We start from the raw sequence: 16,193 nt of genomic DNA, 5'->3' as shown, positions 1-16,193 counted from the left end.
AGAATCACCAAAAACTAAAATGATCCATATAGACAGAAGAAGTTGCCTATATGGATGTTTTGACAACCTTGTGTGTGTTTGTTGTGCGTGTCAGATCCAGCCTCGTAGGACCATGTCCAAGCTGCCTCTCCAGGCTAACTTCTACCCCATGACCAGCATGGCCTACCTCCAGGACCCCGCCACCCGCCTCACCCTGCTCTCCGCTCAGTCCCTGGGAGCCGCCAGCCTCAAGTCTGGTCAGTGCTTTGATTGAAATATTTATTAACTGTTTGCAGAATTATTACAGTACATTTCAAGCACAAACTCAATACAAAGACTGTTAACCCATTCTAACCTGAGATCAGATTCAGATTTTACAGAGGCCAGTTTCGAATTGCAGCCGTCCGTAGGTGCCCTTTGAGAGTGGTTTTGAAGGAGTCAAGGGATTCGCATGTCTTAATGACTGTTGGTAGGGCGTTCCACATTTTGGTGGCATAGGAGCGAAAATAATTGAGTCCCTTGTTTAGTTTTTGGCAGTACATTTAGATTCTAGTTTTAGTCATAGTCTCTCGAATAGTTTTCATTTAGTTTTAGTCACCCGGAATGTTTTAGTGTTAGTCTATTTTTTTGTCGACTAAATATCATAAGATTTTAGTCGACTAAATCTACAGTTGATTTAGTCGAACAAAATGTATTTTGGCAGGCCTTGATGCCGCCGTAATGACAGATTTTTACATGACTGAAAATAGCCGATCTAAAAGCACACGACAGGCTTTTAGATTGTCTATTTTCAGCATGCAACTAATTGTAAAATTACTACTGGATCTCTTGTCCACTAGTCCCTGCCTAACATTTTAGTCATTTGTTGATGAAATTGTCAGCATATTTAGTCTTAGTTTTAGTCACCGTAGCTTAGTTTTCATTTAGTTTCCATTTAGTTTTCGTCAGAAAAAAGGTAGTTGACGAACCTTTTTCAAAAGTTGGTGTTCGTTGGCGTTTCTCTTCATAGATTCTTGACCTACTTAGTCGCATGACGTAAACGTGTTGCACCTCGTCCTGACACGTTATATGAGCTTATAGATTGCCTATTTAAGTGTGTGGGTTTTATCAATATTGAACCAATGAAAAGAACCGCTTAAACAAGATCATCAGGTTAAAAAAAAAGTGTACAGAAAGTGTGAGAAAACGGTGTTTTTTATGTGTGTCCTCCACGCCCACCAGTTCATTAAGTACCGGTATACCTGCTTTTAACCCACCTGAACTTAAGCGTCACTCACAGCTGTTGTTGCATGAGAATGGGGGGAGGGGTTAGGGGCGAGGATGATTGTATGATGTCACTAAGTCATGGTGTATTTGGAGTGAGCCTTTTTGACTCAATTAAGGCTTTACAGCTTTCAGGAAGAAACCAAAAAATACACAGGGAAGACATATTTGCATGCTGTAACCACACCGTGGTATCTGTTAGAGCAGGGTTCCCCAATTAATTTTCCTCAAGGGCCATATTTTGACTAGGGTACCAGGCTGGCCGGGGCCGAGTCCTCACACGCTGAGGTTGAGGTCTTGCCCTGAAAATTCATCAATCGGAAACGAAACCACCTGTTGTAGAATGCCATTTATATGTGGGACACCCCCCCCCCCCCCAAAAAAAAAACAAACAAACAAACGCATACAAAACAGAAAAAGTACAAAAATCACGGCACTGATCCCAGGCTTCTCCCTCTCCCTCTCCCTCTATCTCTCCCTCTCCCTCTCTCTCTCTCTCTCTCTCTCTCTCTCTCTCCAGGCCAGCTGGAGGTCATTCTAGACCGCAGGTTGAACCAGGATGACAACAGAGGTCTGGGTCAGGGCGTCACCGACAACAAGCTGACCGCCAGCACCTTCAGGCTGCTGCTGGAGAGGAGAGAAGGAGAGGAGGTAAGGCTATAGGAGACCAGGGAGACCAGGGGCTATAGGAGACTAGGACACCAGGGGCCTATCGTATAGCTTATTTCATTATAGATATTCCACTGTTACTTTCTTAGCTTACACATGTTTCATGATAAATGTTTTTATGTGATGTATTCCCCATGCTTTTTGTTCTTGCTTAATGTAAGTCGCTCTGGATTAAGAGCGTCTGCTAAATGCCTAAATTGTAAATTGTAAATTGTATCGTCTTATCGTCTTCAAGCTCACAACAGTTGTGAGCTTGTAGATCTGCTATTTTCAGCATGCAACCGAGTATTAAATTACTCATACTGGACTCTTGTCCACTATAGTCCCTTCCTAAAAATTCTAGTCTAGTTTTTATTTGTTGACGAAAATTGTCAGTGTATTTAGTCCTAGTTTTAGTCACCATACCTTAGCTTTCATTTAGTTTCCATTTAGTTTTTGTCAGTGGAAAAAGGTAGTCGACGAAACATTTTCCGTGACACTTTCGTGATGTGCATGGATACTCTCTCTATTGCTGTTTTGTGGGGCAGCGGTGGCCGAACGGTTTGCGTATAGCGGTCTTGATATCGTGAAGGTCGCTATAGTTCGTATCCCCGGACCGGCACGTTAAAATTACCACTGCTTCAAGTGCCCTTGAGCAAGGCTTTGAACCTCTACCATGAAATGTTCTATGAGCAGGGCCTGGCTGTATAAACAAGTTCTTGAGCTTATAGTCCAGTTACCCTGGGTAAATATAGTAACTTTGCTTTCCTTTTTCCTTTGTCAGGAGGACGCTGCAGCGTCTCCGGTCAGCTACCCGTCCATAGTCAGCCACATGTCTCTGCTGTTCCTCAACCATCCTCTGCTGACCATGGCGGTGAGCCCTGACAGCGGCTCCGTGGCCCTGCGCTCCAGCAGGCCCCTGGCCTCCTCCATGCCCTGCGACATCCACCTGCTGAATCTGAGGAGCATACAGAACAAGGTGAGTGACGTCCAGCCACTTAAAACCCATTCTGACCTGAGACCAGATTGTAACCCACAGAAGAATGGTGGCGATGGGACCGCGATGGGCCGTCAAAAACACAATCTTTGGTTAGAATTGGAGGGGGGGAGGGGGAACACGTCCCGTCATCGAAAGGTGCATGTCAATAATTGTGTAATTAAAATTAAGTATTTTTGTCCAATCAGGGAGAAGGAGGCGGACCGTCAGACGAATCAGCGCTCATTCTGCACCGGAAAGGATTTGACTGTCGCTTTGCACACACACACACTGGACTGCTGTGCACGACAACGCAGGGAAAGGTACACACACACACACACACACACACACTGGACTGCTGTGCACGACCACACAGGGAAAGGTACACACACACACACACACACACTGGACTGCTGTGCACGACCACACAGGGAAAGGTACACACACACACACACACTGGACTGCTGTACTTTGGATTACAACATCATTTCCTGTGTTTCATGAATCTGATCATCTGGTGAACCAGTGACTGCTGCGAAAGAGCAGCTGGCAACAAGGGGAAGACCTTGCGACGGCATGGAGAGACAGCTGGCAGGAGGGAATAGACCCCAACGGGGCCGCCATGGGCTAGCTACCCGTGGCGGCGGGGTTCAGCACGAGTAGTGTATGAGTCCCACCCAAAATTGGCTACGAAAAGTTCTAAGAAGAAAACACCCCTTGAGCCTGCGAGAGCGGGGGCGGAAGATGGCTCATCGGCAGACAACCCGGTAACGAACACAGGAACGGAAAAGACTACGAGATTGATGACCAGTATACCCGAGGCTTCAACAGCTAAAGCAGGACACACGCTCCAGAACTGCATATGTGGCTGGACAAGGGTTACCTCCACCCATGGCCTGAAGATACACCAGGGCAAGAAAGGGTGCCTAAAGAAGGGTCAACAGGGAAGTCGCATCGACAGCTACTTTTTGAGAAGCAGGTCGAGTCAGTCGACTGAAGTTCAGCAGCAGGATACACACCACAGTCTGCAGGACATCAACACCCCTGCCCCAGAGGAGGAGGAGGAAGGCACAGGAGAACAACCTGAACCCAACACATCACGACCACCGGCAGAGGAGAAGATCCAGGGGCGAAGGCCATTAGTAAAGTGGCCAAAGTCCTGCGACAAGACGCTGTGGAAGGAGGTTAACACTGATCTCTGCAACATCCTAGAAGGGATCAAAGGGTCCACCATGAAGAAGTTGGAGAGAATGGGCAACCTAATCTATGCCTATGGAGCGGAGCGGTTCGGAGTGAACGAAAGCAAACAATCTACTCCGTCAATTCCCACCAAGTCCAGAAGGCAGACAGAAATAGACCGACTTGTCAAGGAGAGAAGGCAGCTGAAGAAGCAATGGAGGAAGGCCACAGAGGAGGAGAAGGAAGGAATAAACGTGCTGCAGGAAGAGATTCAGAGCAGGCTTGCAACACTGAGGAGGGCTGAAAATCTCCTGAAGAAGCGCAGAAGGAAGGAGCACACAAGAACACGCTTCTACAAAGATCCTTTCAAATTTGTGAAGAGTCTCTTCACAAAGGAGAAGAGCGGAAGTCTCTCAGTGTCAAAGGCCACTCTGGAAGAACATCTAAAAAAGTCCTGCACAGATGACCGACACCAGGAAGAGGTTTCACTCCCATCTGACATGCCACCAGTTAATCCACCAGAGCACAAGCTAGATGTTAGTCCACCCAGATGGAGCGAAGTAGACAAAACCGTGCACAGAGCAAGGGCCGCATCAGCTCCAGGTCCCAACGGAGTTCCATACAGGCTCTACAAAAATGCACCGGATGTCCTGCGATTCCTCTGGAAGTTGATGAAAGTCGTGTGGCAGAAGAAGGAGATACCAACATCCTGGCGGAGAGCCGGAGGGATCCTGATCCCCAAGGAAAAGGACTCCTCAGAAATCGGCCAATTCCGCCAGATCAGCCTTCTAAATGTCGAGGGAAAAATCTTCTTCAGTGTGGTCGCGCAGAGACTGGCAGGATACCTACATAGAAACAACCTGATTGACACGTCAATCCAGAAAGCAGGTATCTCGGGCTTCTCAGGGTGTGTGGAACACGCCAGTGTGATCTGGCATCAGATCCAGGTCGCCAAGAGGGAGAAAACAGACCTCCACGTGGTGTTTCTGGACCTCGCCAACGCTTTTGGCTCAGTTCCTCACAACCTCCTGTGGACAGCCTTCAAGTACTTCAGGGTCCCACCAGCTCTCACATCACTTGTCAAGGCCTACTTCCAGGATGTCCAGCTCTGTGTGACAACAACAGAGTTTACTACATCATGGCACCATCTGGAAGTGGGAATCATGGCCGGCTGCACCATCTCCCCACTAGCCTTCACCCTGGCCATGGAGGTCATCATCAGGGCCTCTCGATGGGTGGTTGGAGGACAGCGAATAAAACCTGGCCTGAGGCTGCCGCCGATTAGAGCCTACATGGACGACCTCACAACACTCACCGTGACCAAGGCTTGCACTGTACGGCTACTGGGAAAGCTCCAGGAAAACATTGAGCTGGCCCGCATGAAGATCAAGCCGTCCAAGTCCAGAAGCATCTCCATAGTCAAGGGGAAGCTGGTAGACCACCGCTTCCACATTGGCGAGGAACCCATTCCAACGGTCACCGAGAAGCCTGTGAAAAGCCTAGGTCGTTGGTATGACGCCTCCCTCAAAGACAAAGAGCAAGTAGAGCAGCTCAGGAAGGAGGTAGTCAGTGGCCTGGAAAACATAGATAAAACCCTGCTTCCTGGCAAGCTGAAACTCTGGTGCATGCAGTACGGACTACTTCCTCGTCTCCTGTGGCCACTAACACTCTATGAAGTCCCGCTCTCAAAGGTGGAAAAGCTGGAGAGACTGGTCAACTCATATGTAAGGAAGTGGCTCGGCCTTCCCAGGTGCCTCAGCAGCATTGGGCTCTATGGAAAAGGGATGTTACACCTACCCATTTCCAGTCTGGCAGAGGAGTACAAGTGCGCCAAAGTAAGACTGGAGATGATGCTCCTGGATTCAAACGATCCATTTGTAGCCCAAGCTGCCCCCATCCTGGCCACTGGGAGGAAGTGGACCCCATTGGTCGCAACTGAGCAGGCAAAGGCAGCACTCAGACACAGGGACATCGTGGGCAGAGTACAAGAGGGGAGGAGTGGTCTCGGCCTTGGGGCCAGTACACCAGCCTGGAGCAAGGCCAACCCATCTCAGAGACGCAAGCTGGTGGTCCAGGAGGTACGTCAGGAAGAGGAAGCAGGAAGGCGCGCAAAGGCTGTTGCGCAGGCAAAGCAAGGGCAGTGGATGGCATGGGAAGGAGTGGAGAAGAGGAAGATCTCCTGGAAAGATCTGTGGGAGATGGAGGCATTCAGGGCGAGCTTCACCATCAGGGCTGCCTACGACGTCTTACCTTCTCCTGTCAACCTAAGCCAGTGGTATGGTGAAGACCCCACGTGCCCTCTATGTCCAAGTCTAGCAACACTGAAGCACATCTTAGTGGGATGCAAGACCAGCCTCACCCAAGGTCGCTACACCTGGCGGCACAACCAGGTGCTAAAGTGTCTTGCAGCAGTGCTGGAAAGTCGCCGGACAAGCGTGAACTCCCTTCCTCCCCCGTCATCCCGTTGGCAGCCAACACCATTTGTTCGGGAGGGCAAGGGTAAAGCAAGCAGCACCACCACAAAACCAGACACCGGGCAGCTTGGCAGAGCACGGGACTGGAAGATGCTGGTAGACCTGGACACAAAACTCTGCTTCCCAGCTGAGATCGCATCCACCAACCTGCGACCAGACCTGGTTCTATGGTCAGCCTCGCTCAAGCTCGTCTTCATCATCGAACTCACTGTGCCCTGGGAGGGTGCAGTGGAGGAGGCCTACGAGCGGAAGATGCTGAGGTACGCCGATCTCGCAGCAGATGCTCAACAACAAGGCTGGAAAGCGAAGGTCTGCCCAGTGGAAGTAGGTTGCAGAGGGTTCGTAGCTACCTCAACATCTAAGCTACTCAGGGAGATGGGAGTACGGGGGAAGGCCCACCGGCAGGCGATCAAGGACCTCTCCAGGGCTGCTGAAAAGGGGAGTCAGTGGCTGTGGATGAAGAAAAAGGACCCCACATGGGCCTTCAGATGAGTCGTGACAGCTAGTAGGGAGTGAACCTGGGACGCTGGGATTCACTGCTGAACCCTCTGGAGGTGTCGTGGGCCAGTCAGCGAAACACCCAAGAAGGAGGTCCTGCCCACCTGATGACCCAAACGCTGTCACTGCTCATCTGAAGACCCACAGTGTCTCTCATCGGTGCTTCGATTACCAACATCAATCCTACACAACAGGTATGCGGTCAGGCGCAAGCTTGGCTCAGGGAGGAGGACGCCCCTGCCATGCAGAGTCCACTGCACTTTGGATTACAACATCATTTCCTGTGTTTCATGAATCAAACTGTGCACGACCACGCAGGGAAAGGTACACACACACACACACACACACACACACACACACACACACACACTGGACTGCTGTGCACGACAACGCAGGGAAAGGTACACACACACACACACACACACACACACACACACACACACACTGGACTGCTGTGCACGACAACGCAGGGAAAGGTACACACACACACACACACACTGGACTGCTGTGCACGACAACGCAGGGAAAGGTACACACACACACACACACACACACACACACACACACACACACACACACACACACACACACACACACACACACTGGACTGCTGTGCACGACAACGCAGGGAAAGGTACACACACACACACACACACACACACACACACACACACACACTGGACTGCTGTGCACGACAACGCAGGGAAAGGTACACACACACACACACACACACACACACACACACACACACACTGGACTGCTGTGCACGACAACGCAGGGAAAGGTACACACACACACACACACACACTGGACTGCTGTGCACGACAACGCAGGGAAAGGTACACACACACACACACACACACACACACACTGGACTGCTGTGCACGACCACACAGGGAAAGGTACACACACACACACACACACACACACACTGGACTGCTGTGCACGACAACGAAGGGAAAGGTACACACACACACACACACACACACACACACACACACACACACACACACACACTGGACTGCCGTGCACGACAACGCAGGGAAAGGTACACACACACACACACACACACACACACACACACACACACACGCTGGTGATATGTCTAAAGAAACAAAGTATTTGGCAGTGAGAAAGCATCTATTGCTTGACATTATAGGCTTCTGGAATTTAATTTTTTTCATGCCACAATTTTATAACCCATTTCTTTCACCTGGTGCCAATGCCTCCTAAACTGTAACCTTATACTACTCCCTCTCTGCCAACCTGGGGAGAGCCCCGAACTGAGCTCATGCTGAGCCGGCCACTTTGTATCACCTGGGGGGGATACAAAGTGAAACCTCTGTATAGGAAATAACAAATCCTGTTATTATTATGTGCAGCATGTCACAATTGTCACATACTCATAGCCAGCTCATGGTGGCCTTGTGGTTAGAGTGTCCGCCCTGATCCCCGGCCGGGTCATACCAAAGACTGTAAAAATGGGACCCAGTGCCTCTCCCTGCTTGACACTCAGCATCAAGGGTTGGATTGGGGGTATAAGTCCCTGCGACATACTAGCGTCATGTCCAGGGGGTGTACTTGTACATCAAGCTGCCTCACGCTACAGAAACAGGAGATAGGCTCCTGCCCCCTATGGGCCTCATGGCTATAGAAACAGGAGATAGGCTCCTGCCCCTATGGGCCTCATGGCTACAGAAACAGGAGATAGGCTCCTGCCCCCTATGGGCCTCATGGCTACAGAAACAGGAGATAGGCTCCTGCCCCCTATGGGCCTCGTGGCTACAGAAACAAGAGATAGACTCCTGCCCCCTATGGGCCTCGTGGCTACAGAAACAGGAGATAGGCTCCTGCCCCTATGGGCCTCATGGCTACAGAAACAGGAGATAGGCTCCTGCCCCTATGGGCCTCATGGCTACAGAAACAGGAGATAGGCTCCTGCCCCTATGGGCCTCATGGCTACAGAAACAGGAGATAGGCTCTTGCCCTATGGGCCTCATGGCTACAGAAACAGGAGATAGGCTCCTGCCCCTATGGGCCTCATGGCTACAGAAACAGGAGATAGGCTCCTGCCCCTATGGGCCTCATGGCTACAGAAACAGGAGATAGGCTCCTGCCCCTATGGGCCTCATGGCTACAGAAACAGGAGATAGGCTCCTGCCCCTATGGGCCTCATGGCTACAGAAACAGGAGATAGGCTCCTGCCCCTATGGGCCTCATGGCTACAGAAACAGGAGATAGGCTCTTGCCCTATGGGCCTCATGGCTCGGCAAGGCTATACTTACTTATGTCACATAGCCAATAGGCAATGAGCTAAATGACGTACTGAAAAACAAACAAACGCGTACAGTAATGCATAACTAAGGTCATATTATAAATGTGTCCAGCCGGAGGTCATTTGCTGCCATCCAGCCTTTTTGACGTTAGACGAGTTATGGGTATGTCCTTGAAATTAAAATGCTTCACAATGCGACACGCTTTGAGCTTTTAGATCTATATTTTTTTCCGCTATACATTTGTGTGACACAGTATAGTATGATGAATGATCAAGTAAGGCATTCATTTTACTTTTTGTTGAGAATGCAGCTTTTGATGTCTTAACCAGGCAGTTAAAACAGTGTGAGTCATGGTCAGGGTCCTTGAAATTAAAATGCTTCGCGATGAGACACGCTTTGAGAGACACAGTAGCTTGTCTGTGACAGGATGAAGGAGGGCAGGGAGGACGCACATTCCTTTACGACTGTTGGTAGGACATTCTGCATTTCTGTGGCACATAGGAGTGAAATTAATTCAACCCGTTGTTTGAGCCAAATCTGGGCCGAACGTGATGAAATCACACGTCGTTTTCTCACTCGATGGTAAACGGTACGGAAGAGGCAAACGTGTTAACCCATTCTGACCTGAGATCAGATTCTAAAAATGTCTTCTACATCCTGACAGTTTTCTGAAAAAGCTATGTTTCTGTGTCAGTCGTTCTTCGGCTTTTCAAAAATAGTAGACCTACAAGCTCATACGAGCTTGTAGATCTGCTATTTATTTATTTTAATCTTGAAAATGTGCTGCAAATCTTTGAATATATATTCTTTCAGAGCGAACTCAACTCAAATCTTTGCTTCTGAGGGGGTCCCTAGCTGGAACAAAATATTTTCATATTGGGGTCCGTGACCAAATACATATAATTCTAGGGGGTCCTTGACATGAAAAAGGTTGAGCACCACCACTGACATATAGAAACATAGGTTTTTCAGAAAACTTTTAGGATTTAGTTGAAATATGTGAGATACAACTAAGGCCTGACGGGGCCTGATGGAAACGACATGCAAACACACATCCTGTGCTGCAGCAGTGTGTCAAATAGCAGTGGTATGTACACACATGCACGTTCACGTGCACACACTGGTGCTCTGCTCAGAGCAACACAAGGAAAGATCAACACACGCACACACGCACACACGCACGCACACATGACCTCACATGACAGCGAAATGACCTCGGCTGTGTGACGGGAAGTAAGAAACCAAGTGGGCAGGAAACCGCTCTATTTCTGCTTCCTGTTGTTTTGCGATGACAAGTGAACTGTGAACCGAGAATAATCTCAGTGTCGTGAACCCATCTTTGGGTGATGCGATGGACCCATTTTTTTATAGACCCCCGCAAGTAAATATCCTCTTTATTTTATGTTTTTGATTTGTCTATTTCAAAAGATTACAAAAAAGTTCAAACTAATTCAAACATTTTTCTAAAGAATTTCAATTAAATAGGTTCAAGGTTGTCTTTATTTGTCTCCCTTGGGAGAAATGTGTCTTGGAGACAGAGTCACAGCTGCATACAAATAACAGACACGTTCACATACGAAAAGGAAAAAACACCATGAAACACCCACATACACAAAACGGAGTTATTGCACACATTCCCTTGATAAAGTGCAACTATAGTCAAAAAAGTGCTTTTGGCAAACCCTGAAAGGTCATTAAAGTGCATTCGGCAATCTCTGATTGAGCATTTTGATTGACAGGGGAACAAAAGAGTGTTTAAATCTATTATACACAGACCGTGGAGTTCTATACCTCCTACCAGATGGCATTAGCTCGTACTCTCGGTACAACACATGCAAGGGGTCAGACACAATATTCCGAGCCTAATGTTAATGTTAATACAAAATTAACATAAGCTAAGGCTACATAAGCTCACAACGTGCCGGTGCCAGCCAGGTGCTCTTTTATAGATTTCTCAGCCGAAAACGTCTGGGAATCGTTGGTATAGATTCACTGTACACACACACACACACACACACACACACACACACACACACACACACACACACACACACACACACACACACACACACACACGCACACACACACACACACACACACTCTTTATGACACTTTTTAACACTTGCAGACAGTGCATTTTCTTCAGCACATGACCCAGTGGAGAGGGTTGAAGGTGAGGGGCTACCGGTGACCTTTTGGCCCCTGAGTAAACAAAAGGACCTGGGGGGAAATGAAGAGATAACAGCAGGTCATTGCAGAGAACGGAACATGAATGGAGGGGGTCCTCAAAGTGGGGGTCCTTGAAGGGGGTTCCAGGGAGTCCCCAGATGAAATAAATCAAAATAAATGTAGCCACTTTAACCATATTTATACATTATACATCGGCGAAGCCTTTTCAAACATTTTAACGACAAACACCTGGGAGGGGCAGGGAGGTCAATCTTTTCAGGCCGCGACCACCCAAAACTATTATTTTTATCTGGGGACCCCCAACCCTGACAAGCACTTATCTGGGGACCCCCAACCCTGACAAGCACTTGTAGAAATGTAGGAGTTGAGGCCAGTGCTGCTTTCGTTGACTAAAACATGACGAAAAATGACTAAGCCATGATGACTAAGACTAAATATATTGTCAATTTCGTCAAAAAATTTGACTAAAATGTTAGGAAGGGAGGAAGTATAAGTCATTTTACTCTTGGTTGCGTGCTGAAAATAAAATGGCTGTAAAATCAGCCTTCAAAGAATGAAAAAAAAAATCTGAAGCTGAAAAAAAAAATATAGGCCCACTCAAAAATATAAATGTATATTAAAGTTAAAAATGAAACTGAAAAAAGCTTTTGAATACATCTTGGTATTTTTCAAGTTCAAGAAAAAAGTAGAATTTTTACTTTTCAACTTATTGGCACAATAATGACCCCATAGTTATTCTCCATAGAGAAATTACTTCCGTGATCCAGCGGAATGGAGGGGATGAGCGAGTGACGTCAGGACTTTGGTGCTCCATGTCGTACAGTGCATCATAGTGATGTATAATATTAATGAATCCATCCTTTCTTTCTCCCTCGTGTTCTCTCTCTCTCTCTCTCTCTCTCTCTCTCTCTCTCTCTCCCCCTCTCCAGTTGGATCTAGACAAGCTGTTCTCCGACCTGCGCTTCCAGTCGGTCTCCCCGGTCACGCTGACTCTGATGCACGACGCCGCGGATCCCGCCGCTGATCCCGGGTCGGAACCCAACCGGCAACCTCCCGCCACCACCAACCCCAAAGAGCTCTGCCTCAACCCCATGGAGGTCAACACGTTCCGAGTCCAACTACAGTAGAGCTCTCCCATGGAGGTCAACACGTGCCGAGTCCAACTACAGTGAGCTCTCCCATGGAGGTCAACACGTTCCGAGTCCAACTACAGTGAGCTCTCCCATGGAGGTCAACACATTCCGAGTCCAACCACAGTAGAGCTCTGCCTCAACCCCATGGAGGTCAACACGTTCCGAGTCCAAATACAGTAGAGCTCTGCCTCGACCCGATGGAGGTCAACACATTCCGAGTCCAACCACAGTGAGCTCTCCCATGGAGGTCAACACATTCCGAGTCCAACCACAGTGAGCTCTCCCATGGAGGTCAACACATTCCGAGTCCAACCACAGTGAAAACACGTTCACACATCAGTGGTTCTCAACCTGTGGGTCGGGCCCTTGAGGAGGAGGGGGGGTCCCCAGGTGACAGTGTGAGTGAAGTGATTTAAGGACTTTTGGGACATTTTTAATACCTCAAAAATAGAAAGAAAGAAAAGACAAAAAAATTACTGCATCAAAGGAAATCAACAAGCTATAATGTAAAAACTAGTGAAACATTGGTCGAATTCTCAAATAATAATAAGAAAGAGGGGAGAAAATAGACGATATATATAATATATATATATATATATATAATATATATAAAATAAAATAAAAGTAATATCTCAACTGAACCAAGTGCATCTCAGGGTGGGGGTCCCCAAGTGATTCTTTTTGGGGGTTTCCCAGCCTGAAAAGGTTGAGAACCACTGACTGCACTATAATATCATAGAATGTCATAACGTGAAACATAGCTCTGGTAGAAGGCCAGAGATGGCCACCCATCTGATTCGGCTGCCGCTTTTACGCGCTCAGATGGGTGGGCCAACGCCATTTTCTTTTCAAGTAGGACCTGACCTAGAAAAGGTTGGGCTGTGATACCATCAAACGCAACTGAACAAAGAGTCTTATATGATGCTGACCATTATCATTCATAGTTTGACAATAATCAAGTGCAATAGTAGAATAGGATTCATTCCCTAGGTGCCCAACAAATTAGTATGCATTATTTGTATAGGCCTCCCTATACTCGCTCTCTATGTCGTCATCAGACGAGCCCTGTACATAATTATTGCCACTGTCGGGGTTTAAAACACTTTTTAGCGGTTTCAGCGGTTCAATATGTCTAAAAAACCTGCACACACTTATAACCACTCTGGCTTGGACTTTCGCAGGGTTTCTAAAAAACAGTGAACATGGCCAATCTACGAGCTCACCGTGCTTCACGTCACAACACTTTGTGAGTTTGTAGCTTGTAGATTGGCTTGTTGCTGTGCAACACTATTGCACAGCGAAATAGGGCATTATTCTTACAATAATATAGTGTTACAACTAAGGTTCCTGCCCAACAAACATCTCTCTCTCTCTCTCTCTCTCTCTCTCTCTCTAATTGATGTGAACTTGGGGACCTTGCACACACAGCCAAGCATAAAATGACTTGTCTTTAGTGTTCTGCTGGATCTCTTCTCCACTAGTCCCTCCATAACACTTTAGTCGTCTATTTTTTGTATTTCTTTTGACAAAATTGTCAGTATAATTAGTCATAGTTTAAGTCATCATGGCTTTAGTTTTTAGTTAGTTTTTGTCTAGTTTATTTGTCAGTAAAATAAGGCATTTTGTTTCAGTTTCAGAAGGTTGTGGGCATCAACACTATATGTGTGCGAGTGCGGACATGATAACCAAAGACCAAATGCTTTCTGTGGACATAGCCCCCTGAACCTGTTCTCATATTATGAGTCCACTAAAAAAAAAAAAAAGTCAGGAATATTTATGATTGGAGTTTGTTCACTTCATGTATTTAATTTCACTTCCTCTTAGTACCAAAAGAACATGTTTTTAAGATGCACCGTTTTTAGGACAATTACAACCTATTTTGCCGTCATCTTCCAATACCATATATAACAGCGACAGCCACAGATTGTTTTAAATGTTAGACGAGGCCAGTGAATAAGCAGTGAAACCTTGTGCTCTTATCTACAATGTCCAGTCTTTTATCAAAATCTAGTTTCACCCCAAAACAATTAAAGACCGCTCTCTATTGATCCTGGCGAGGGAATTCACTCACTAAAGGCAGTATACTTATATCTCCACTCCACCTTGCTGGTCAAATTATTTTAAAATCGAGTTAGATAAGTAAATAAAATAAACTGTCTGAATGTAGAACCCAATTAAATGGTGCACTTGGTAAATGGTGCATTTCTTTACATACTGTAGTAGATTGTAGATTACATTAATGCAATACATTTAAACCACACCAAAGGGTTGGGTCGGGAGTCGGGACAAACCGGTTTTTAAGGTCAACGGTTTTGTCCCCAGGAGTCCATGCCAGCAAAAAACATTATTTCCAGGGTTGTTAGTTTTAGGGTGTTTTTTTTACCCAATAGGCGGTCCTCTAGTGCCACCTGTAGGCCAAACTACACCCCTGCACACAATACTTATAGGCAGATTCCAGGATGATATTTTGGTGACCTTCTCCTCTGTAGAGCGTCGCAGTCCCGCCCCCTTTCATGACGATGCCAGGCCCAGGAAATGAATCCCAATGCATTTGTCCCATAGACATTTAAAAACGTATTTATTTAAAGACCTTTTAAGTGTCGTACGAAAGCCAACTTTTGTCGTGACAAATCACGACAACACACACAATATTTTGGACCAAACAAATAGTTATAAAGAAGAAAAACAACAACAAAAAAGTGTTGTCACCTATACCGTTTTCCACTTTCTAATTATTTTGTTTGGCCCGAAAAATTGTGTTTGTTGTCATGATTGGTCACGACAAGAGTTGGCTTTTGTCGCAAACGTCTTTAAATAAATACTTCCTGAAAAGTCTATGAGGGAAAATTAACGGGGATTTATTTTCCGGGTCTCTCGAGGGGGCGGGACTGCGACGCTCTAAAGTGACGACCTTCAGTCAGCTTACAGCTGTGTGTGTATATTAATAATATACACTATTACACTATATAGCGTACATAAACTATATAACAAAAACAGCATGTGCTCTATAGAGCATGTGCTCTGTAGCGAGGCTTCGAGAATCTTGGTCTTGTTTTTGTATACGAATGATTCCAATCCGTCCAGTCTTTTCATTCAACACGTCATGCAAACAATAATAATTTGCGCATTGCGTTTCAAAGCACAACGTCCCCTTACTGAGCCAACAGGGAAGGTACTCTGTGAAAGGCCTGTGTGTATATTTACTGTGAATAGACTCTGCTCCTTTTGTTCATTTTTACAAATCAATCATTACAGAGATGTGGTCATGTTTATACCGCCATTACATATACTAGCAGATCATGTTCAAAATAGTCAAGTTCAATGTATGTACAAAAACACAATATTCCTCATATTGAGTAGCTATTCATGAAGATTGAGGGGAATTATACAGCATATATAATTTTGGTGGAATTTCTTCTCGCAGTTGCGCTGTAAATTGTTACGTAATATTGACTCTCAACGTGGAACAGGAGAGATGTACAGCATGCCAATATCAGAAATGATGAGAAATTCAATATCTTGGATTTTCAAGCATGCTGTATACGTGACAAAACAGCTGGAGGAACTCACATCTTAT

General features: G+C 46.6%; 1 protein-coding gene across 2 annotated transcripts in view; it reads left to right on the top strand.

Moving 5' to 3' along the window:
* man2a1 (mannosidase, alpha, class 2A, member 1) overlaps positions 1-12,851 on the top strand; it is a 45,876-nt gene extending 33,025 nt beyond the window's left edge. The window contains exons 20-25 of one of the 2 annotated variants that reach the window (XM_080772262.1): positions 95-236; positions 1,763-1,893; positions 2,675-2,869; positions 3,076-3,189; positions 12,413-12,580; positions 12,714-12,851. In XM_080772262.1, the coding sequence (XP_080628388.1) occupies positions 95-236; positions 1,763-1,893; positions 2,675-2,869; positions 3,076-3,189; positions 12,413-12,580; positions 12,714-12,743 (780 nt within the window). In that variant the 3' untranslated portion in view covers positions 12,744-12,851. Of the gene's footprint in view, positions 1-94; positions 237-1,762; positions 1,894-2,674; positions 2,870-3,075; positions 3,190-12,412 lie in introns of both variants that reach the window. The other variant, XM_080772261.1, reaches the window with a different exon arrangement.
* Positions 12,852-16,193: the final 3,342 nt, after the last annotated feature.

Source organism: Protomyctophum bolini (assembly GCF_963924005.1).
Source record: "Protomyctophum bolini genome assembly, chromosome: 9".
NCBI classification, from domain to species: domain Eukaryota; kingdom Metazoa; phylum Chordata; class Actinopteri; order Myctophiformes; family Myctophidae; genus Protomyctophum; species Protomyctophum bolini.
Note: the sequence above shows the minus strand (reverse complement) of the source record. Positions and strands in the feature narration are given on the sequence as shown.